We start from the raw sequence: 24144 nt of genomic DNA, 5'->3' as shown, positions 1-24144 counted from the left end.
GCAGGCTGTATGGGACAGGGGGATGGGGACCGGGCTTTGAATGACCAGCTGTGCGACCTCTCCAAGCTTCCTCTTTCTCACCCACTAAACGTAGACTACCGCCCCTTCTCCCCTCCCTTTCTTCATCCTGAAAATATTTACTGAGACCCTTCTATGTGCCAGGCACTGTTCTAGGTGTTAGGCACACAGCAGTGAAAAAGAGGGGTCAGGTCCCAGCCCTCGGGGAGCTCACGGTCTAATGATGGCATAGAAACACATAACAAACACGGGAACAAGTAAGTAATTTCAGAGAATGACAACTATTATAAAGAGAATAAAGCAGTGAAATGGGGTAGAGAGGGCCTGGCAGTGGGGACAGATGGGGAAGGCTACCTGAGGAGTGTCATTTGAGCTAAAATCTGAATGACCAGAAGGTGCCAAGAATATGGCACTCCGGGGGAAGAGCATTGCAGGTGAATGGAACAGCATGTGCAAAGGCCCTGGGGCTGAAAAGTGCTTGGTGTGTTAAGGACTAAAAAGGTAGCCAGTATGTATGGGGGTGGGAAGGAGAAACCAGAGAGGTGCACAGGGACCACAGCCTGTAAGCTTTTTGGTGGAATTTGGAGCTCATTCCAATTGCAACGGGAATTCCTAAAGAATTTGGTGGTTCTTTTTTAATGTATCACATTTTTTTAGCCATTCCTTATTATTGGATATTTAGATTTTTTCTTTTTTTTACGTGATAATGAACACTTCAACGAACATCCTTGTAAATAAAACTGCACATGTCCTTGGCCACTTCCATAGAGTGCATTTCTAAAAGTAGAAATTGACTGGTCAAAATGTATGGCCACTCGTAAAGAATGATCATACTGCAAAGTTGCCCTTCCAGAAACGTCCCCACTTGGACCTCCCCAGCAATACTGGAATGTGTCCCTTTCCTCACACTAAGAGTGACCTTTCCCCCTCCTCGTGGCTGACTCAGGTGTACTGGTTATAAAGGACCCCGTCTCATTTGTGATGGATGTAAACGCTGCCTGTTTTCAATGGTCCCCTCTACGTATGGCTTAACTGCCATCCCCTCCACAGTGGCCCTGTGCCCCTTGGAACTTCTATGCAAGAGGCACCTCCCCTCCAGCCTAGCAGCCCACGAATCAGCTGCACATTTAAATCACCCCACACACTTTCTTAAGACGTCAATGCCAGGCTCCACCACAGACCAATTAACACAGAGGCTCCGGGAGTGAGGCCAGGGCATTAGCACTCAAAAAACTCTTTCCCTGCCATTCTAATTTGCTCCCAGGGCCCAGAACCATGGCCTGAGCACACCTGCATTAATCAGACAGGTTGAGCCTCATTCTGCTGTGTGCACGCTTGGGCGGGACCTTGGAATGCTTTCTTTTTCAAACCCTTGATTACGGAAATTTCTAAATACATGCAGAAGTAGAGAGAATAGTATAATGAACCCCTATGTAACCATTACCCAGCTTCAACAGTTACCCTGGAGGGTGTTATGCAGGGGAATGACACGGTGTGAATTAAGCTTTAAACAGGGCACCGGCCGCACATGGAGAGGAGAGGGGAGAGAGAGTGGAGGCAGGAAGGCCAGACTGGAGCCTGCTGCACGGTCCAGCTGGGATGATGGCACTTGGCAATGTGATGGGAACGTGCTCAGGGTCAGTGCAGGGGTGCGGCCGGCAGGGCTTCCTGGTGGATCAGAGGCAGGGTGGGCTATGGTGAGGATGGGACCAGACCCCACCGTGTGTGCCTGGCACCTAGGAGGGGCGAAACCAGCGCAAACCCCGTTCCTCCGTCTCCTTCCCTTTCTGCGCAGGCCCCAGGCTTGGGGCTTACCTGCTCCCGCTCTGCTGTCTTCCGCAGCTTGTACACAAACTCGCCCACAGCCACCAGCACAGACAGGACCAGCCCAGCGGCCAGGACGATGAAGATGCCCCCGATCTTCTGGATCCCCAGGGCGCTGGCTTCTTTGTTCTCCTCCTCGGGACAGCCGCTGCCCCGCCACCACTTCTCCTTCATGATGTGCAGCTTGTCCTCCTCCTGCAGCTGCAGGATAGCGATGGTGATCTTGTCCCGGTACGGGGAGCCTGAGCAGGGGAGAGGGCACTCTGGCTGTCAGCGACGTTCAGTACCCCCTGTGTGCCCCTCACAACACCCAGCTCGGTGCCAGCCACCGTCACTAGCCCTCTCAGTAAGCTCATGGAAAGGCCCCTCTTTAAATCTATACGTGGGATCTGGGTCGGAGGAAGGGTCCTGATTTGGGTGGGGAGTCTTGCCTATGAATCCCTGTCTTCACAGGCCACTGGAAGGCCCCGTGTATCCGGGCTGCATCAGCAGTGGTGAGGTCAAGGAGGGGAGGTACGACCTTTGAACGGACCCCCTCTGTGTTTGCTCTAGTTCTCGTGAGGTACGTGGCTGAGGAAATGGTACCTTTCTAGGCTCAATGGGATCAGTTGGGAGAGGGAGCAAGAGACTGTGCGCATGAGTGGATGTGGGGGCCCCGCCCCTCCTCCGGCTCCGCCCCCCACCGCCCTCCCGCCTGCAGCCCCTCGCTCACCCATGGGCGTGCCAATGCCGTAGCCCTTGGAGTCGATGAGGCCGCCGATCTGGGTGAGGTTGCAGTTCCTCTGGGTGACGTACTCGATGGTGGTGGACTCCATGAGCAGCGCGTAGTCCGCCGTCAGCGTCCGCTGGATGCCTTCCTCGTTGTTCTTCACCAGCGCCGAGGGCTTGCTGCTCATGAAGGCCCACATCTTCTCGAAGGTGGAGATCTTGGATTTCTGGGCCACGAGGGGAGGGGTGACACACACAGTTACTGAGCACAGCAGGGACCAAGCACTGCTCACCCCCGTCTACAGGATCGGGTCATTGAACTCTGCCTACAGTCCGCAGAGGGAAGGAGCGCCGCCCATCGCTCAGAGGTGGCCACTGAGGCCCTGGGAGGGTGGTTCCCAAAGCATACAGTTGGTGAGGGATAGAGCTGAGATTCAGACACAGGCCCACCTGCCTGGGGACGCTTGGCGCTTTGCTATGGCACGAGTGGTTTTCAGACTGAATTTTTAAAAGTCAATTTTCTTTCTTTAACGTTTATTAAATAATTACACGTGTAGGCCCTGTTCTAAGTGCCCTACCTGCATTCTCTTGTTGATTCTTCACAGCAGCCATAGGAAGCAGGCACGGTAGCCCCATTTTCCAGATGGGGAAACTGAGGCATGGGTAAGTTACTTACTTAAGGTCACTCAGATAGTGAGCGGCAAAGCCAGGCCTCAAACCAGGCCATCTAGTTCCAGACTCCATGCTCCTAACCACTCGGCTGCACTGCCTCCCAGAAACCACAGCGGGAGTAGAGAGGGAGAGGTGAATGCCGATGAGGGCAAAGCTTGGTGGGTTCTGGGACCCCCCTTCCCACTTCAACTGCAGCAATCCCCTCTTAGGTCCTGTGTTCTGGGGGACGATTTTGTCTGAGGTGAGGGTGTCTGTTCTGCTTCATTCCAGTGAACGAAAAGCAGAGTGAGAATTGCAGAGCAGGGAGTGAAGTGGGGGCAGTCAGAGCAGGTGGTCTGCAGGCCCTTTATCTCCTTGCCATGGCTGTCCCCAGTGCGTCCTGGGCTGGGCGCTGCTGCGGGAGCAGAACCAGCATCCCTAAGATCAGGCCCGGGGAGCAGGCTGCTGTGCTTGCCCCGCCTGGCTGGGGAGACTCAGAGAAGGGGCTGAGGCTGGGAAGGGGGCTGGGACTGAATGTTCCCTGCTGCCCGAAGAGACCGGGCAGACCAGGGTGCATGGCATTCGTGAGATTTCTTGGGACCTTAGTGCCTGCCAGCTGCCGGCTCCCAGCAGGATCAGTCCTGCCCCCGCTGATCCCAAGGAAGCAGGTGGCTCTGCAGGCCCCATGGGGCCTGGCTGTGCCTGTCTGTGATGTCAGCCTGTCTGACTGGCACCCGGCCCAGCCCCGGTGTGTGTGATGGCATGGGTGTGCTGGAACAGGCTGGTGCGGGGCCGGGGTATGGGTAGGCAATGGGGAAAAAGCTGTGCCTGCCAGCAGTGGTCGGGGGCTGGGAGGAAGATGTACCTACTGCTCCCTCCAGGGGCTTCCCAGCTCTGGTAAGGGCTGTCCCCTCTAAAAATGGCTCCTGGAGACCCAAGCACGTCCAGGGGAGGAGGGAGCCCCGAAGCAGCAGGCAGGACCCCACTTGGAGTTCCATCTGAGCCTAGAGGCCGTGGAGTGTCAGGTCTGCCTCCTTTGGGCACAGAGCCTGGGGGCACCTTCACAGACAAGCAGCCACTCCCCCACCTACAAATTTATCTGCCCCAAAGTGGGAGGCCTGTCAGGGTTCAGATGCCTGGAGCCCTCGGTGGGTTCCACGAGAGCAGCAAGCTGGCTGCTCCCAGCTCCCGCTGGTCCTCAGCCTGTCCTGCTCTCAGCTATTCTGCTCTCCAGCTACTCCACCTCCACAGCTACTCCCTCATCTCTGCACCTCTTGCCTCCAAACCTTCTGTGCTCTCCAGCTAGCCATCCTCCCAGCTCTCTTTCCACCTCAGCTCCTCCTGCAGCCCCAGATGCCCTCTCCCACTAGCTACTCTGGCCCTTGAAAACATTCCTGATTTCCAGTTCTTCTGACTCCCCAGACATTTCTTATTTTCTAGATAATTTCTGATCTCCGGACTCTTCCTGCTCCAGCTTCTTTTATGTCTTGGGTCTTTTCTCACTCTGCTACTTTTCCTGTCCAGATTCTCTGTGGTAGGAAGCTTCTAGCTGGCTCTAATGATCCTCGTCCCTTGATTCACAGCCCTGTGTAATGCCCTCCCCTGGAGTATGCGCTGGACCTAGTGATTTGCTTGTAACTCCCCCAGGAGTGATGGGGTGTCACTCCTGAGATCAGGTTGCAGGAAGCTGACTTCCATCCCGCTTGCCCTCTCTCTGGCTCTCCTTGCCGCTCTGATGGAAGCCGGCTGCCATGCTGTGGGGCGCCCCCTGGAGAGGCCCACATGGCGAGGAGCAGAGGGCAGCCTCCAGCCAACAGCGAGCAGAGAACTGACGCCCTCAGCCCAACGGCCCACGAGGAACTGAACGCTGCCAACAATCAGGTGAACGAGCTGGGAAGCAGGGCCCTGGGGTGACTGCAGCGTTAGCCGCCACCTTGATTGCCGCCTGAGACCCTGCACGGAGGACCCAGTTCAGCTGTGCGGCTTCCTGACCCGCAGGCTATGAGATCAGAATGCTGTTGCTTTTAAGACACTAAGTTTTGGGTGATTTGCTCTGCAGCAACAGATGACTTGCACACCCTCTTCCACACACACACAAGCTACGTCTCTTCCCAACAGAGCTGTTTCTTCAGATAATCAATTCCAACTCTTCCTCTATCAGATGACCCAAGTTCCATCAGCCCGGCTTGCCAGGCACGCACACTCCTCAGGTTCTCTGCCTTCCTGGTTGTTGTAACTGAAGACTGTTCTCCCGCCAGTGGCCCCAGGACCTCAGCTCCTTTTCCATCCCAATCTCTCCTGCTTTCCAAATTCTCCTTCTTCTGCCAGAGGTGGGATCCAGGGGTTGATGAGGCCGTCAGTGTTCCCTTCCATCTCCTAATGCATCCATGCATCCATCCTCTCATTCATCACGTTCGTGTTCTCACCCACACACGATCTACAAACTAATTCATTCAACTAACTATCCAACTATCCAGCTGGCTGTTTACCTATTTATCCATCCATGCATCCATCCATCATCTTATGCATCTGTCCATCACTCAGTCATCCATCCACCTCTCCATGTCGCCCATCTTACCCACTTACTCTCCCACACCACCCGGCAGCCATCAGTGACTTGACAATGAACCACTAACGGAAGGAACCCTGCCCCACTCCTTCTGTCTCAGAATGGGATGAGAACTTCTCTTTCTTCAAACTCCCCCTTGCCTCCTCTTCCCAACACCCATTCCTCCTATACATAGGCCTGCCTGACATCACAACACATGCTCTTTCCAGTAATACTCCACAGTAAAAGGAGACAGAAGTTTCCGTTGGGGGCTGAGGGGGTGGTGTTGAGGCTGGTGGGCTTTGAGGAAAGACACATGAAAGCTTGCAGCTGGTAAAGGAACAGAATGAGGAAGATGGGACAGGACACCAGAGAGCTCGGGCCAGTGCCAATAGGGCGTGATGCTGGCTGTGACACTGATTTCCAGAGGTGCTGCCCTCCCAGCTCCAGGGTCAACGCATTCACTACCTCCCTCACCTTTAGGCAGACGGGTCTGAAATCTGCTTCCCTAGAAAGGCCACCCACTGTGTTTGTCCTGTATCTCAGGATCCCCATTTTCAGCCACATCCACTCATGGTTTCTGATTCCCCTTTGGTTCTGTCCTTGAGTGATTCTGTGATTCCGGGCACATCCCTGCAAAGCTTCCCTCTGGCATTTCTGAGGAAGGGAGGTATTCAGCCAGGGCCCCTCCTGGAATCTCAGGCCTCTTGCCCATCTCCCTGGGCCTGGTCATCAGAGGCCTGAGTTCCTGTCACTGGCCTGGGCTATAGTCACCACCCCAGGGAGTGGGGTCCCACATCCCTATGGCTCCAACGTCATCCTGCCTGACCCAGCTCCAGTGGGAACCTTAACAAGCATTACTCCAGGGCCAGTCACCCAAATCAATTAATGGAATCGTTTGGAGCAGCCAATACAGGGCGACATGCCAGGATAGAGAGGCTTTTTTTATCAGTAAAATTGGCAAGAAAGTAAGTTTCAGGCTCACGACTTTCAATTCCAGCCTCCTCAAAGAAGTAAATTGATTTTCCCCAGCTGAAGATACTTAATCTTGAGAATTTAACATTTCTGTACAAGAAAATGTATATAGGTATATATATAAATATATATCAATTCCAAAGGGAGATGAATTCCCCGGAACATGTGCGGGGGAGGCAGCGGCGATGTGATTCTATGTGAGACCTTGGGTATTTTCCGCGGTGGAAAGGAGACCTTTCCCCAAATTAATTGGCTTTCTTATCCCTGGGTGTGGAGTCTTTGGCCTTATCAGATCCATGTACTCGAGTAGTTAATCATGTCTCTTGGGTTATTTCCATGGGACCAGGAAGCTCCCCGAGTCCCCTGCCTCTGCCCGCCCGCTGTTGCAGTGTACCTGGCCAGGACAGACTCACTGACCCCCTCGCCCAGCGGCAGCCCCCACTGTCTGCATGTGCCCCTGAGGCTTGTCCGTGCAGGGCTGCAAGCTAGCCCTGCAGGGGGGGAGTAGGGAGGTGAGGGCTGCAGGCTGACCCTGCAGGGGGGGAGTAGGGAGGTGAGGGCTGCAGGCTGACCCTGCAGGGGGGGGAGTAGGGAGGTGAGGGCTGCAGGCTGGCCCTGCAGGGGGGAGTCGAGAGGTGAAGGTTGCAGGCTGGCCCTGCAGGGTGGAGTCAAGAGGTGAGGGATGCAGGCTGGCCCTGCAGGGGGGAGTCGAGAGGTGAAGGTTGCAGGCTGGCCCTGCAGGGTGGAGTCAAGAGGTGAGGGATGCAGGCTGGCCCTGCAGGGGGGAGTTGGGAAGTGAGGGCTGCAGGCTAGGGGTGGAGGTGGTGGGGGGGGGTCAGCTCCACTGCATGGACTCTGGTGTCACAGCAACCTGGGTTCAAATGCCAGCTCCTTTTGTGACCACAGGCAAGTGACGTCACATCTCTGAGCCTGACTTTCCACATCTGTAAAATGGGGGTTTTCTTGGCACAGAGCTGGTTCGTCGGAAGCACTCAACAAGTGGCTGGCCTCGTTATTTCTCTTTAAGACTCCTTAGTTCTCTTTAAGTCTCAGTTTTCTCACCTAGAAATTGGGGCTAATAAGTTCTAGAGTGCAGCATTTCTATAGACATTAAATGACATGAAATTTCTAGAGTGCAGAGTTTCTCTAGAAATTAAATGACATGATACTCAGTGGTAGCAAACGCCATTGCCGACAGGGGCCAGACAAGGTGCTGTAGTTAAGTAGAGAATGCTGAGTGGAATTCTGACCAATTGGAGAGAACTGTCGCCTCTTGGTTCCTGGCAATCGCTGCTCTGCAGGAAAGCCGGCTCTGTGAGGCTCTATCTACCACATTTTCAAGAAGCTGGAAATGTGATTTTTTTTTAATGCAAAGATCTTCCAATTTTAAAATGCTGGCAATGAATTAAAAAAAATATAGGCAATGTGTGGCCCCCAAAATCATCTCTGTGGGCTGAACAGGCCTGTGGATCACCTGAAACCTGTGTGTCACCTGAAACCTGTGTGTCACCGGTTTGAACAATAAACAATAAAGATAGTTAACATTTCTTGCATATCTCCTCTGTGTCAGGTTTGGCTCTAAGCTATTTACATAAATTATCCCATTTAATCATCTCAATAAGCCCTAGGAGGTGGGTACTATTATCAGACCCATTTCATGGATGAGAAAACTAAGGCACAGAGAGGTCCTCAGTAATTGAGTAGTTTCAGTAACTTCCCGTCATCACTGGCCCACTCCTGCACCTGTCGCTGCTTCTCTGCCTGCCCGTTCTGGATTTCTTCTCTTTGGAGGGCCTCTGGGCTCCTCCTGAAATGCTCAGCTCTGTGGAGAGGCAGACAGCCATCCTGTGATGGAGTCACCAGTGTCCTCCACAAAGCCCAGAGGCTCAATCCGCAGGGACCTGGCAGGAAGGGAGTTCTCCAGGTGCCCACTGGCTGGTCCCTTTCCAGCGTGCTCCACTTGAGTCCTTTGCCTCAGGAGGGGACTACGGGGCAAAAGGAGAAGACGATCCAGCCTGTCTCCCTGTCTTCTGGGTCAGCCAAGTGGTGGGCATCCAGGGGAGAAGGCCTTCGACTCAAGTGCTGCTGTGTGCCTGGCCCCGGGCTACCCCCTGGACACACCATAGATCATTGAATCCTCTTGTTAATTACTGCACGGTGGGAATCAGTATCTGTGTCAGACAGGGGAGCGAACTGAGGCTCAGAGAAGTGAAGTGACTTTCCCAAGGTCAGCCAGCAAAGACAACACCCAAGACTCAAGTCCTGGTCTGTCTGACTTTAAGGCTGACGTGACTTGGCTGTGCCAGGCTGCACCACGCTGAATCCTGCCTGGTCACCACATTTTGTGCAGCCCTGCTGTGAGGCAGGCCTAAGGCTCTATCAGAGAGGCCAGCAGACGGAGCAGGAGGAACTGGAAGCAGGGCTCAAGGAGCACCCTGCTGAGTCCTCCAGCTCAGGGAAGAGTCTCCTGAGCAGCTGGAAGCCCGGCAGTGGACCGGAAGGCCTCTCCAGGCACCGTCGGGGCTCAGTTGCTAGGACAGGGCAAGGCTGTGCAAGGGGGAGGGCTGGACAATGCCAGGGACCCGGGGAGCCTGCAATGCTTGGCCCCAGCTCCCGTTGCTTTCCTAATCGCTGTCCCTCACACACAGTCCCTCCCACGTGGGATGTGCCTCCCCGACCGCAACACCAAAGAGGGCGAAATCCTTGGAGAAGCCGTCTTCTGACATGCTCTCCCTTCAAAGCTGCCCAGCCCTCCCTGGGAAGAGCACGCTTTCTCGACGTCCTCCTTTACATTTTGCCCACATATTTTTACAGCCAAACAGTGCCTTCAAAGGCCTCCTTTTTCATCTCCTAATTAATTTTTATCTTCCGAGACGGAGGGAGGACAACACAGGAGCCGCCGTTGGGGATGTCTGCTGCTCCCTGACAACTCTTCAAATGAATTTTCCCTTGGAGTGGCGAGGCTGCCTCTAGCCACGCGTCTCCCGGGCTGTGGGGTGGGGGCGAGGGAGCTGGGGACCCCTCGAGAGCCCCGTGTCCCGCTTCCTGCTGTTGTCTTCCGACAGGAATGGCTTCTCTCCCTCGAGTTCTGTTCTCTGCCAGGAGGGCTTTTTAAGAAGGTTTGCAGCTTAACTAGGAACACATGCCAATGGCAGAAATGGAGTCCATCTGCCCTGCACCCTGGGACATTCAGGGGGCCACCTGCTCGACTCCTGTCGTCAATACGATCTCTTGCATTTGCCCCACTTGGTTCCTGCCATCTTTTAATTCCGTCCTGTAATTCAACAATGGCATCCACTCCACATGTGTTATTTGAGCAACCATGACGTGCCAGGGCTGTTCTGGGGGATAAGGCTCAACTGACAGTGGCTTTGCTCTTCCTCAGCTGACTCGTGGATGGCGGCTGCTCCTCAGAGAAGTGATGTGGACACAGCAACAAAGAGCGCAGGCTCCAGAGCCAGACTGCTTGGGTTCAAACCCCAGCTCTGCATTTCCAAGGAAGTATTAAGGCAGCTTCCTTCCCGAGCCTTACTTTCATCATGTGTAAAACAGAGATGATAAGAACAGTTTCCATGTGGATGATATGCATCAATACAGGGGAAGTGCTTGGAACGGCGCCTAGCACATAGTAAGAGCTCAATAAATGTCACTGTTATCATTGACTTTGCCAATGTCTCCTAGACATCTGACGGCTAGGTCTGGAGCTGATTCCTGTTCAGCCCTAGTGCCAGCCTTGCCATACACACTCACAGGCAGGGAAGAGGACCACCCCTCCAGAAGGAGACCCTAGAGGGGGCGTGAGAGACAGCACTGCGTGTGCAGACAGAATATCTGACCTCATACCCTGGCTCCATCATTGATCTGCTGTGTGATCATGGGCAAATCACTCAGCTCCTCTGGGCTTCTGTTTCTCCAGGTTAAACTCAGGTTTCCTTCCAGCTCTAACTTGAATGTGGCAATAAGGAGGCTACCCCCTGGCCCAGGGGGAGGTCTGACTATGGAGGGCAGGGGGTGGTGGGGTGAGAGGAAGCAAGTTTGTCCGGGGACCTTCTGGAGGGGTGGTTGTACTTCTCACTCATCACTGAGGTGGGGTTAATGTATCCACATTCAGGCTCCTCTCTGCCTACATCCCAGTCCGCCTGCTGCTGCCAATAAGAGGCAGCCCGCGCAAGAAGAGCCTCCCGTGAACTAAAGCAGGAGACAACGTGGCCAGACATCAAGAGGAATTAACTGGCGACCAGGAGAGCAAGGCAGCGGAGTTGGTTCCACAGGGGGGTGTGGAGTTGCTGTTTCTGGCTGAAGGCCCTTGAGCCCCAGCATCCCAGCTGGGTGGCAGCATCTGCATCCCTCCCCTGCCCTCTTCACCACGCCATTTGCAGGGAAGGTGGGTGAGGGCGGAGCAGGCCGCGGGAGGTGCTGCTTGATGCCGAGGACAGCAGCTCGGTGGGGAGCTGGGACTAGGCTCTTGGAAGGCAATCTGAGCATCTTAGCATGGAGGGAGGCAAGGGCATCCAATCAGCGGCGATGAGCCTTCACCGGGCTTATTTATGCCGCTTCCCTTTGATCGGGAGCCCTGCTTAGAGACGGGCTCATGCGTAATGCATGAGAGATGCTCTGGCACAGTCAAAGGGCTGGGCCGCAGCCTGGGGGTAGGCACAGGCAGGCGTGCACACACATGCATGGGCCATTACACACACATGTAGACATACCTATGTGCAGGAGCCATCACACACACACACGGCCTACTACACACACACAGGCCCGTCCCCCCACACTCACACTAATCTAAGTACAGCCATGGGGATGTTTAAGCAGAAGGACATGCACATACTCTCCACGCATGTGCACAGGTAGACACTCTGGTACACACTTGTATACACTCATAGGCACAGTATCCACATGCCCAGATCACAGAGATGCACGCATACATGCTCACCAGTACACATACACACATGTGCAGACACTCGCGTCCAGGCACAGACACCCATGCACCCACCCGGGCAGACCCTTGTGCACGTGCACACACGAGTGCACGTTTACAGATATTATATACTGTACATGTGCACATACTCATGTACTGCTCACACTCACGAACACATACATGGAGAGCTCCTGCCATGCCCCTGACAATGCCTTTCTCTTCCCCTCACTCTAAATGCAGGGCAGTGACCTCTCAGGAAGGCCGTGTTAGCTGCTTCTCAGTGGCAGCAGCAACATGTAGGGGGAGCCCTTTCCTTCTCTCTTCCCTAAGCAGCTGGTTCCACGCTCAAGGACGGATGCAGAGAGGCCAGGCGGGGGAGAGTGCTGGTGGGCTCCAGGGCCCAGGAGGGACAAGGCTTTCCCAGCCAATCCCTTCCTTCTCCAGGCCCCATGGGAGGCTCAATCCATCATCTAGCGGCTTAGCCTGGAAGGAGGCAAGGGCCAGGGATGGGGAACCAGGGCCCAGAGGAAAGGGAGCAACCCGGGCTTCCAGACTCACTGAGTGCCATTGACTAATAAACAGATAAAGGAATGTTTGTGCGTCCAGCCACGCTTTTCCTTCCCTCTTCTCCAGCCTCGGCTCTCCATCTATCCTCCTCTGATGACTTAAGGAAAGACAGCACATTCATGTGCTTGTCTCAGATACAGAAGCTTCTAGGATCTGTGCTGGGGCCCAGGTGGCCGCCTCACCACAGCTCCCCAGAGTCACCTGGTCCCTAGCAGGGAGGGGCTGAGCCCTGGGGTTTTCCGGCCTGTTGGCTCTGTGTGGTTAGACGAGGACAATGGAAGGTGGAGGAGGGTCAGCTCGTGGTGCTGTCGTGGGAGGGAGAGGGTCTCACCTTGAAGAAGGTCATGGTGGCCCCGTCCTTGACAGCCCCGTACTCGATTTTGGTTTGCTTGGCCAGGTCATCGGCAGAGTCGATGGGCGATTCCATGCGTTCCACGGTCAGAAAGGCGGCCAGGTTGGCCGTGTAGGAGGAGATGATGATGAGTGTGAAGAACCACCAGATGCCACCAATGATGCGTGTGGACAGAGCTTTGGGCATCAGCTCAGACCCTGGGAGAAGGGAGGAGACAGGTGGTCCCCGACAATGTCCAGACCCCAGGCTGCTTGTGCCTTCTGGGTCATGGACTCCATTGACAACCTAGTAACAGTGGCGACCCTTTCCCTAGACAAGGGGTTCTCAAAGTGTGGTTCCTGGAGCACCGTCAGCATCACCTCGGAACTTGTTAGAAAGGTACATTCTCACGCCCCACCCCAGGACCTACTGAATCTGTAACTTCAGGGGTGGGGCCCAGCAATCTGGGTTTGATAAGCCCTCCAGGGAATTCCGAGGCAGGCTACAATTTAAGAACCACTGCACAAGAACAACACACACACGTACAACACAGGCTTGTCACACCCTCTGATACCTACCCATGGACCACCTGTGTGGTCCCAGGTTCAGAACCCCTGGGAGTCAGAAGCCCTGGGTTCTTGAGTGAATCCAGCTCCTAACTCTGTGTGATCTTGCTCCAGACACTTGCCCTCTCTAGGACTCTGCAAAGCGTGGAGAATCGTCTTTCCTCTGTCCCAGCCTCACACAAATACCGTGATGCTTCAATGATATAATTCGAGGGAAATTGTGTTGGAAATACAAACGGTCTACAAATACAAGATTGCCATGTGGTTCTTTGCAGGAGGAGAAAAATCAACATTTTTTTGAAGCCCTTTGCCGAAACAGAGCACTCTTCCTCCCCGACCTTGGGTGTGGAGCACAATTTAGATGAAACCTTCTAACTGAAGTAATTAACTAGGCGGCTTTCAAGAGACTTAAATAGCAAGTGACTCCTGAACTTTCCAGAATATTTGGACCTGCAATCTGAAAAGCATCTTCTTTGATATGGATGATTTTTTTTTCTCAAAGAAATCACTCAAGGGAGAGTTTTTCAAATACATAACTATTTTTCTCCCTCCTAATCAAAACCTCGTGGGGAATACATCAGGGGCCAGTGCTTTGAAAGGCAGCAGGAAGTGGCAGACAAGATGCTATTACTGCATTGAGGGGCTTCCAGGTCCTTCCCAACTGTCACCGAACAAAGACGATGGATAAAGAAGCAAGGCGAGGCTTCAGGACACTCGTTAATAGCGGAGACAGAATGAGGCACTTCTCTTGTCCCTCCCCAGCTGCTGGAGACCACTGAGGCTCCCGGGCTTCCCCTCCCAGCCAGCTACCCCTGGCCTCCTCTCCCTGGGCCTCCCCCAGATTGCTCCAAGCTAGGGCTAGAGCTGCCCCCTAAAAGGAGAAGGACTTAATTTGGTTGTTCTCTCGGCGAGCTCGGCCCGATTCTGCTGGGCCCCTAACCAGACCCAGGCCTGGGTCCCTGCCCTGGCCTCTGTTGTGGCTGGGAGATTGCTCAGGTGGAGGCAGATTATCTTTCCTCCTCCTCCTTCCTTCAAGAGCCCGGCACAGAGCTTGGCATGACCTGGGCACTCAGGACCCATGGGACAATATCATGCATTCTTTCATTCATTCCGCATTTGCTGGAGGATGTCTACTGAGGACCAGGGTTGGTCCCAAGGCTGGGCCTTGAGGATACACAAAGATGAGTAAGGGACAAGGAAATTTTCTTTGCTCCTGGATCCCCTTCTCTCCCCTGCCCTTTTGTCACCTACTGTCCCTCAGTGGGACCCTAACAGAGGCAGAGACTTTGGCTCCACCCATTCCCTCAGATAAGAGGCTCTGGACAAGTGACGAAATGGCAGAAGCAATAAGCACGTGGCTCCTGGCCAGCAGGGCTGGGGTGGGGGCTCTTCCTGGGGGAGCTTCCCTGGCTGGGGGCCTCCCCCTGTGCCAGCCCTCCAGCCCATGGTGTCTCTGCACCAGGCTCCTTGCAGCCAGAGCAGATGCTCTGCTTTCTGAGATATTCCAGCAGCTGTACATCTTTCTGAAGGGTGGGCCACCAGCCTGGGGTCAGGTGCAGGCACGGGCCCTCCCTCAAGAACACAGTGTCCTTCTGTGTATCCCTCTCTGACGCACTCAGGCCGAAGCTCCCACCTCAGAGGCAACCCTTCCTGCTCCCAGGCTCCCGGGAGGCAGGTGGTCACCAAGACCTGTCTCTGCCACCTCCTGAATTCTCTTAGTCCGTCATCTCTGCCCTTCACCCACATGGCCACCTTCCCGGTTCAGGTCTCCTCATCTCATTCCTGAGATGGCCTCCCACTCAGCCTCTTGACTCCAGTCTCCCCCCATCCACAGCCCAGATTCTATGCTCAGCCAGAATCTATGGTGTGAGGCCTTCGGTAAGGTTGGCCCTGGCAAGCAGGAGGCTCTGTGTCCACTGCAGCTGGAGCAGGAGGGACTGAGGATGAGCCCTGCACACCACGGATGGGGGTGGCTTATCTGCTTCGGCCTCAAACCCTGAGCTGGTGCAGCCCCAGTAGTGGTGGAGGATGGGGACCCGGGGCAAAGCCTCGCACCTGGGTACCCAGGTGTCTCCAGCCTTCTCATGGCTCAGCAGGTCTGAGAATGCCCTGGAGGGTGGGCTGGTTCTGCTGACTCCATGGAGGCTGAGGGGCTCCCTGGGTTTAGGAGGCCCCCCCGGGGACAGGGCACATACCTTGCTGCATCAGAGACCCCATTCCGAACCAGAAGCTGTTCAGCAGAGTGAAGTTGTTTTCTACCACCTCAGAGCCAGGGTTGCAGGGGTGAGCATCGTACCACTCGTAAGGGCTGAACCTGCAGCAGGAAGAGGGGTGAGCGGCAGTGAGGCTGGGCTGCGGAGGGACGAGAGAGAAGGGGTGTCCGCACCGTAGGAGACGGCAGTTTAGCCAATGTCGCTTTCGTATCGCTTCCCCCTTGTTCTGCCCGGGAGCGGGGAGTGGAAACTCAGGGCCAGTTTGCTTCTTGTTCTTGATTGTTAGTGCCCTTTTTTGGTTGTAAGAGTAATTCAGCAGCATCTCTTAAAATTAAAAGTGCACACGCCCTTCAACCCAGCAATTCTGTGACTCATGATCCATCCCAGGAAAACCACTCGTACGTGAGCATAAGAGAGGCATCGAGGGTGTTTATCAAAGCACGGTTCATAACAACGAAAGCTGGAAACAACCTCAACGTCCTTCAGTAGAGGGATGATTAAACTGTGCCACACCCGTGCTTTGAAATATCACGCGGCTGTTAAAAGAGAACCAGCTACTTCTAGACGTGCCCCCGGGAAAGATCTTCCACACGTATTGCTCGTTAAAAAAAAAAAGGATAAAAATAACAACAATTGGATCACATTCATACAAATAGATTCCTGCAGCCATGGCTATACGCTGTTTATGTACATTTGTATATAAATGTATATAAAGGGTCCGGAAGGATCCAAATCTAAAAAATATTTGTGTTTACCTCTGGAGAGGAGATTTGGAATGGCTGAAAGAATTTCTGGGAGGCTTTATATGTATTGTATGAATTTTAAAAAACGAGAACGGGCTTTTGAATGACTTGTATACTTAAAACAACTTAAAATGGAAAAGAAGTAAAACATACTCTTTACAAAATATTCAAACAGGATAGAGGAATGTAGTCTGTGATACCACCCCACCCCCCGAAGAGAATGAAGTGCTGTCTAATTTTTTCAGATTTTTTCCTCTCTGAATATACAAATGCACGTATGACAGTAAAAATTGTTATTTTAACCACCCCTCCCCCCCACTGCCTTCTAAGGAAGAGAAGTCCTGATTAATGGGGAATCTTTGTTTCCTGCGTGAGTTCCAGTTGAGGAAATGTAAGCTGGAGGAAGCTAGCGCATTCTGGACAGCCTGAAACCCTGGAGAAAATTCTCCAGCTGGAGAGATGGACAGGCTGCTGTGGTGGCTGGGCCGGAGGATGCTGAGATGAGAAGACGCGTCCAGTGGCATTTGGGGTTGTTTTTGAAAGTGTGATGCGCTCTAAGTGCAATGTTGTGACTTTCCTTTCCCATCCCCCATCCAAAAACTTTAATAAATTATGCATTGATCACCCATGCTCATGTGAGAAGAATTTTGTTTTCATGAAGTGGGAAGATCCTATAGATAGGAAATTCCAAAGTGAGGCTTCAAACCAAGATGGGGATTTTCAAAGAGAGTGACCACAAACCGGGTAGAGGCTTTAAAAATCCACACAGAAGAGAGACGGGATGAAGAGGGTAGAGATGAGAAGGGTGGTGAGAAGGATTTTTGGAGAAAGCCTTTGGAAAGCTGTGCATTCACGCTCCCCTCTTCCTTCACAAAACTAGGCACAGGGCCTTCTACAGGACCGCTGGGGGAGCTCAGTGTGTGTCCCTATAAGGAGCAGATGTGGTGGACCAGGCCACCTGGGAAGTCTCGAGGGCAGGGTCCAGGCTGACGTGTGCTTCCTAGGTGGAGCCAGGATGAGGAGTCCCTGCTGACACCATGGATTCCCTGGACCAGATGGCCCACGAAGAAGAGAGATCCAGCCCAGGTCCACCTTGACTCCTATCTGCGCAGGGCCATGGGACTCCAACAGGGAGAGGCCATGGGGCATGGGCTGCTGAGCGGGGGAGTGGGCAGTCCAAGGACGCACTCCAAGGGCCCCCCAAAGGGGACCTACATGGGGGCGAGGGGAAACATCTGATTTATGAATGAGATGGAAATGTTGAGGCCTCTACTAGACTGAACCTCCTCATATCTGAATTGAAAGAGGATGTTGGCGGTTTAGAGAGAGACCTAGGTTTTTGTGACCTAGAAGTGAGCCAAAAAGTCACAGGCCCTGGCAGAGCTTTCACAGGGCCACGAAGGTGGGGTGGGAGACAAAGCGGATGATTCCTGGTGAGATCTCGTGAGTCCTGCTTTTTTAGTGTTCCGGTTACACACACACAAATACATGATTTATGTGATAATTTTGACGCAAAAAATGCCATCTCATACTATAATTCTGTCCTAAACTTGGTTTTCCACTTAATAAGTCACCAGCCTCTTTGCAGATCACTTTTTCTGGATCCACCTTATTCTCTATAACTCCTTCATAGGTATTCTTAACATTCCTCGACTGAGGAGCTCTGAGGCTGTCCCCGTTTCCCGCTGTTGAACACTCTGCTGAAAGCAATATCCTCGGACACACCTCCGTGGGCACCCAGGCCATAGGGTGGCCTTGTCCTCTAGGGCTTTGCTGAGAAGGCTTTCTAGATTTGGGTGGACTGGAAAGTGGGGCTCAGTGGTGACTGTCAACAGGATAAGTTCCCAGTGGTGGAATTGCTTATGATGATAAATACAACTGGTTCTAGAATGGGCCCCTTGGTTATCAAGGGCTATGATAGGCCTGGATCCTCACCAGCCCCTGAGAGGTTGACAGAGAGGTGGCTGTCCATTTCACAGATGGGGAGGTAGCTCGGGGCAGACAGGTGATGGAGATGCTGCAGTCAGTGGCTGGAGGGCTCAGACCCTAACCCCGGGACCACAGGAGAGAAGAGGGGTGGGCTGGGCACTGGACAGTGAAGAAGGTGCTCCTGGAGTTAATGGCGGATCTTGGATTCATGGCTTGTGGCTGCAAGCGGTTCTCCCAGGCTTGCAAGTAAGTGGGAGCTAGTAGAGGCTGCCCTGGAGATACCCTGTCTCTACTCGGGGAAGAAGGATAAACTCCAGGCCCAGTGATGGAGGTGTAGACGGAACGCTGACTGTGGCAGGGACCCTCTCCTCCCTGGCACGCTCCCCTGTGCTGGATTTGGCTGGAATGTGATTCCCGGGGCTGGAGTGGCAGCCCACCCCCAGCCCTGCCTCCCGGGTCAGGCTCTTGGGACTATCTCCTAACACGAGCGCCAACTGTCCTGCTCTCTGTGGTCAGAAAAGTGCCCCCTAATCCCTTCCTTTTTCCTTCTACCTCACCAGGCACGAAGCAGAACATCCTGGTGGCCGGGAAAGCCCTTGCTCAATGTCTAGAACCCTGGTGCCAGACAGGTACAGGCTGGGCCAGTTTGCAAGATGGGTAGCCCTGTGCTATGCTGGAGCTGCCCTGCAGGGGGCCTGGAGACCTGCCCACCCTTCGCAGACCCCACCTCTTGGGGGTATGGGCAGCTGTGTCCAGAAATCCAGCAGCCCACATGGAGCGGGGACAGAGGGCCACATCCGCTCTACAGATGTGCTTGATCCTGACAGTGTCGCAAAAAATCAAATGAGTCATCACATGTAAAAGCTATGAAACGTCACATAAAAATCTGAATCTCTCTAAAAATCCTAACCTCTGCAGCGCTGGCCCTGCATTCCTGCCTAGCGCACCTGTTGGAGCTGGGGAGCCGCTGCTCCTCTCATCAGGCATGTGCCCTCCAGTTTGCTTCAGTCCCCACCCCTCCCTCATGCTTCCTTCTGGCCCCGGCAGGCACCTGCGTTTGCCTCCCCTTATTTGAAGTCTTGCAAGTCTTGGTTTAAAGCCCAACTCTGCCAAGAAAAAGCTTTCCGACTTTGGGCAATGACGTAACCTCTCTGGGCCTCAGTTTCTCCTTCTGTAAAGTGGGGATACCTACATCTACCTTACAGGGCTGTTGTAAGGATTTAGCAGGATGGGTGTGGATTGCACTGTGAGAGTGCTACACTACGTGACAACTGTACTATGATGCTGTCCATGGCTCTGTGGCCAAGACCCTTGTCCCTCTCCTCTCTCCTCGGGTGTCCTGTGTCATTCTAGCAGCCGGAGAGATCCCCTGTCTCCCGGAAAGTCTCTCCAGGCGACCTTGGGAAGGAGCGCCTACCTTCCTGGACAGGAGGTAGCGGGTGGAAAGTGGGTTTGGCTGCAGCTGATGAAAGGCTGGGATTGGAGGGGGATGGGACAGACATCAAACAGGCAGAACCGATGCTAGGAAAGCTCGAGCTGTTTTCGAGGGGGTGGGGAACTGAGAGCCCGGCTGGAGCTGCTAAAATTACGGTGAGGGCTCCGGAGAGGGGCCCCTGGCTTTCAAAGGCTCATTAGACCATCAGAGACAAGAGGCGTAATGAAGGCCTCTCTGTGGCAGGCCGGGCTGCCGGCTGGGCCGAGCGGGCAGGCAGCGCCAGGCCGGCCCACAGCAAAGGGCTTCGGAGGCAGGACAATTTCATCTCTCACATCCTTCCCTTTGGTCTCTGTCTGTGCAGGAGGAGGGAGGGAAAGGGAGTGGGCTGGGGGAAAGGCTTTCAAAGAAGGCTGGGGAGAAAAAAAGGCCGAAACACCCAGTCCTTGGATCTCAAATTGCCTCTCCAGAGAAGTCTTTCTTCACACATTGTTAGGATTTAGAGAAAAAAGACTCCGGGGAAGGGGCTGGGCTGGAGCCTGGAGGGAGGGGGCAGAAGCCAACAGCTCGGGGCAGGGGCAGAGGTCAGAGGTCCAGGTGGCCAGAGATGTGAGTCGTAGCTAAAACACTTGGTGACCCGAGTTTAAATGCCAGATGTGTCACTTATTGCTAGGATGGCCTTGCTGAGTATGGAGCCTTCCTGAGCCTCAGATGTCTCCTCTTCACGGGAGGCTGGGACAATTAAATTAGATAATGGCTGTGACGTACAGAGCCCCGTGCTTGGCAGACACTTAAGTGCTCAGTAAACACTGTCCCCTAGTGACCTCCTCCTACCGTCCACCAGCAAGGATGTGCTAAGTCAACTTCCTGTGAGCAATCGAATGGGCAGGGGTGTTGCGTCACAGGTGGTACAGCTATGGGCAATGTCTTCACCTCTCCAGCCTGCTCATAGGACCTGGGGTGCACCTGCTGCCTCTCACAGTCGTGGACACAGACCAGGATTCAAGCTTGGGGGACCATGGAATGTTCCCTGAGGGACAAGAAAGGATCCTCAGGGAGGGAGAGAGGAACAGGCACAGCAGGGGCCTGAGCTTGGGCCTTCTGTGCCAAGGCCTGAGGATGTGGGGACTTGCCTGGCTCCCTAAATACCCCAGAGCCGTGGCCAAGGTGTTGCCCTTACCTGGCGATGACAAAGAGGACACAGCTGACACCCAGGTAGGCGAGGAGCACGTACATCCAGATGTCAGGGGACAGGGGGTTGAGGAAGGAGAAGACACTGGGGTTGGTGCCGTTGGGCTTGCGGTAGAGGATGCTCACACCGAGCGTCATGAAGGGCTTGGAGAAGTCGATGGCCTTCTCCCGGACGTGGGTGATGGTCAGGGGGGCCACGGCCAGATCTGCCTTCTGCAATGAGAGACAGACAGACAGACAGACAGATAATGAGCAAAGCCTAAGACTAGCAGTGGACAGAATACTCTCTCTTGGAGTGGAGTCTGTTGCCTGGACCCTGGGTCATTTGATCACTCTTTAGTTTCAATATTTACTAACTGTTCTTCTGAGATAGGCCATGCCCAGGGGGCTGGGGAGACAATGGTGAATGAGACTCACCCTCTGTTCTCCAAGAGCTCATGACCTAGAAGAAGAGGATGGCAGCACGAACACGCAGAGAATGGAACCCTAGGAAGGCTATAACCCATGCGGTCCAGTAATAGTGCTTTGTCAAATAAAGACAGTTTAGCAACTTACGAACATTTCAACCACTCATCTTCTTTATTTGTGACCTTCAAACACCTTGAAGAGGACACAGAATCCGCAACAACCCTTATTGAAATCTGTTTTCCTCTCCTATCCACTTCTTGACCGCTTCACCCCATTCTGGATGTTCTATATATCCTAAAAGCCCCCAAAACCAGTTGGGCAAAAATAATACCTTCCTTGGAGGGAGGGGGGAGGGAAGAAATTAAACAGGTGAGTCCAGAGCCCTTGTTAATAGGCGAGGGCAGGGAAGAGAGCAGAGCAGAGGAGGAGAGGAGAGAGGGGGAAAGCTAGGAAGGTTCACATGCTGATAAATTTTAGCCCATCACAATTTTAAGGAGGGGAATAATTAAAGTTCTTTCTCTTTGGTCTGAGCTTTTCCTGATTAAAAATCTACCATCCCTCACTCCCGTCTTTCCAGCCTCACCCCCGACTCTCCTCCTACATGAGGCCCCATTTAACTGTTTCCTGTTTACCACGTTCCCCTCTTCACCTCCATGCTTTGCACACACTGTGCCCTGTTGAGAATGCCTCTCCCTGCTGTCTAACTCTTACCACCTTCCATATTCCTTTGCACATGCTACCTCTTCCAAGAAGCCCTCCCTGATAGCCTCCAATTCTAAACTCCCAGGAAGCTCGCTCTGTCTGCTGGTAAGGTCCTAACCTCTGTTCAGTTGGAATGGCAGTATGGGCAGCCATGTGACCTTTGCTCTTACCTGCTTATTTACCTGTTGAGTTCCTAAGCTCAGCTGGGACGGTGGCTGACTTACTGTTTCGTTTCTCCAGTCCCAAGCCCCATCTCAGCCTCTGTAATATTTGTTAATTCATAATGTTTCCCTCTGAGAAGCTGCCCCTTGGGCTCCTGTGGATATTTACATATCAGAATGTGAACCAAGTTACTCCTTCCTTTCTTCAGGTGGGCAGGACAGAAAGGGAGGCTGGGTCCTAAAGACCAGCCCTAAAGACCCCTTATCTAAGACCTCTGAGACTCCCTCCCAAGGCAATAGTCTCTAAGCAGCCATCTACTGGCTTGGTCCAGCTTCGTTCATTCATTCATTCATTCATTCCTTGTTTTATGAGGTCCACTAGGCACTAGGGATACAGAGCTGAGCCAAAGAGACCCCGTACAAACCCCATGGTTTCTGCCCTCATGGGGCTTACAGTCTCGTGGGGGAGATAAACACGAATCAAATTGTTTACTAAGGGGTAGCTGTCAACACTATCTCTGACTTCACCAATCCTAGAATAGAAACCAGCAACCAAGTTGAAATCAGACTTCAAGGAGGGGAGGTACGGGCGGAACCCCAGCTCCTAAACACCTCCGCAGGTGCCCCAGGCTGGGGGCGCTCCAGACACACCACCCTGATATGGCTCACCCCAATGGTTCTTCTAACAGCAGCCCCACAGCCAATAAATGACATTTGGAGCCCAGGGAGTCAGTGAGTTTTGAACCCGGGAAAGACAGGGAGGAGGAGCCCAGCACCAAGGACGTTTCAGACTGGGACCTTCCTTTTGTAAATTTCTGAACGTATCACTTGGAACTTGCCTAGCTTTGAAGGCAGAGGAAGAAATGGGCAGCCGCTGCCACCCTAGCTCCCTACAGCCCTCTCAGTTCAGGGTGTGTACAGAGGAGAGCCGCAAAAGGAGAGAGAGCTATCAGGGGATGTGCAGAGGGGCTAATGTGCACTTGCTTAAGACCTACTGTGCGCCATCAGAGATGCAGGGATGAGCAACAGACCCAGCCTCTGTTCTCCCAGAGCTTCTGGTTGAGTGAGCCCCTGTTGGGGACTGTGGATGGGACTCCAAGGGGGTGGGAGTCAAGGTGGGGCCCCCTGGAAGGTCCCTCTCAGTCCTGAAGTTCTAGGATCTTCTATAATGTTGGCATGACCGGGTGTCATGGGCTTTCGATTCTAGAACTTGGCCTCACCCAGCCTCGTCCCTTCAAATCACATTGCTTTGGGAGGCTCTGTTCTGATGCCAAAGTCATCCTCGCTGTTCAGAATGCATTTGGAACTGGTCTCTGGAAATGGCCTCTGAGGCTTGGAGTGGATTCTTGGGAAGAACCTCAAAATCACTGGTGGCAAATCTTCCTTTGAGTTTTGATGGCAAGTTGGATGAAGGCATTAGTTACTGGGGGGCTCAAAGTGTTTGCGGCCAATGCTTGTCCCCCCAGAAGTGTTCCAGGATTGGCAAGGAAGCCAACCACAGGGCAACAAGCGTTCTTTCTTCCCCAAGACCCTCTTGGAGGCTTCAGAATCTGCCCGCCAGCCTTTCTGCTCTCTGCTGTAACAGGGTTGGGAGGCGGGGGCATCTGCGGCATTCTGTGCCTACAGCAGCAAGACAACTGGTCAACCTGACCTTCTTCATGGGGAATTTTGATGCGTGTTCTCTCTCGGGCTCTTCAGTAGGGCTGGAGTTCTCCACTTTGATTTTGGTTTAGGCAGGAAATACTACATTTCACCATTGGTTATTATTTCCCTGAAAAAGGCATTATTTTGTCCAACTTCCCTTGAAAGAGCAGAACAGATGTCAAGCCTTTGCTGTTTCAGTTCATTACTCAGAATGAAAGGCCCAATCTTGGCAGGCTCCTCCCGCTTGTGCAAGTTTTCTTTGAGGATGCTTCATAAAATCACAGGCTGTCAGAACTGGACAAGAGAACTTCAAGAACATCTATTCCAACCCTATATTTTTTATAGAGGGAAACTGAGGCTCAGAGAAGGTCCAAGGTCTTTGCTGTCATATTTACAGTAATCACATTCTTGAACAAACCAAACCTCTGACTGGTCCGACATAGTCGTTGGACTTATGGGTGGTTCGTGGGTTCCTCCTGCCTCACTGAGGACCATTCCGTACCTTTTCTAAACCTTTGGACCAGGGCAAGATGGCCCTTCCAGGACATTACTTCAGCCCCATAAGCAGCTTTCCATGTACCAGGAATCTGTCAGGACCCGCCTGGCTCCAGC

The 24144-nt window shown here is 53.4% G+C and overlaps 1 protein-coding gene across 4 annotated transcripts in view; it reads right to left on the bottom strand.

The window, feature by feature from the left end:
• Positions 1 to 24144, bottom strand: part of GRIK3 (glutamate ionotropic receptor kainate type subunit 3) — a 219589-nt gene that overhangs the window by 7276 nt on the left and 188169 nt on the right. For all 4 annotated transcript variants that reach the window (XR_011503476.1, XM_070510324.1, XM_070510323.1 and 1 more), the window contains 5 exons: positions 20607 to 20830; positions 15305 to 15423; positions 12544 to 12761; positions 2555 to 2777; positions 1834 to 2084 (listed from right to left, as the gene is read on the bottom strand). Coding sequence is in view for 3 of the 4 variants with exons in the window: in XM_070510324.1 (XP_070366425.1) it covers positions 1834 to 2084; positions 2555 to 2777; positions 12544 to 12761; positions 15305 to 15423; positions 20607 to 20830 (1035 nt within the window). In the remaining variant the exon portion in view is untranslated. The remainder of the gene's footprint in view (positions 1 to 1833; positions 2085 to 2554; positions 2778 to 12543; positions 12762 to 15304; positions 15424 to 20606; positions 20831 to 24144) is intronic.

Source organism: Equus asinus, chromosome 5, assembly GCF_041296235.1.
Source record: "Equus asinus isolate D_3611 breed Donkey chromosome 5, EquAss-T2T_v2, whole genome shotgun sequence".
In the NCBI taxonomy this organism is placed as follows: Eukaryota; Metazoa; Chordata; class Mammalia; order Perissodactyla; family Equidae; genus Equus; species Equus asinus.
Note: the sequence above shows the minus strand (reverse complement) of the source record. Positions and strands in the feature narration are given on the sequence as shown.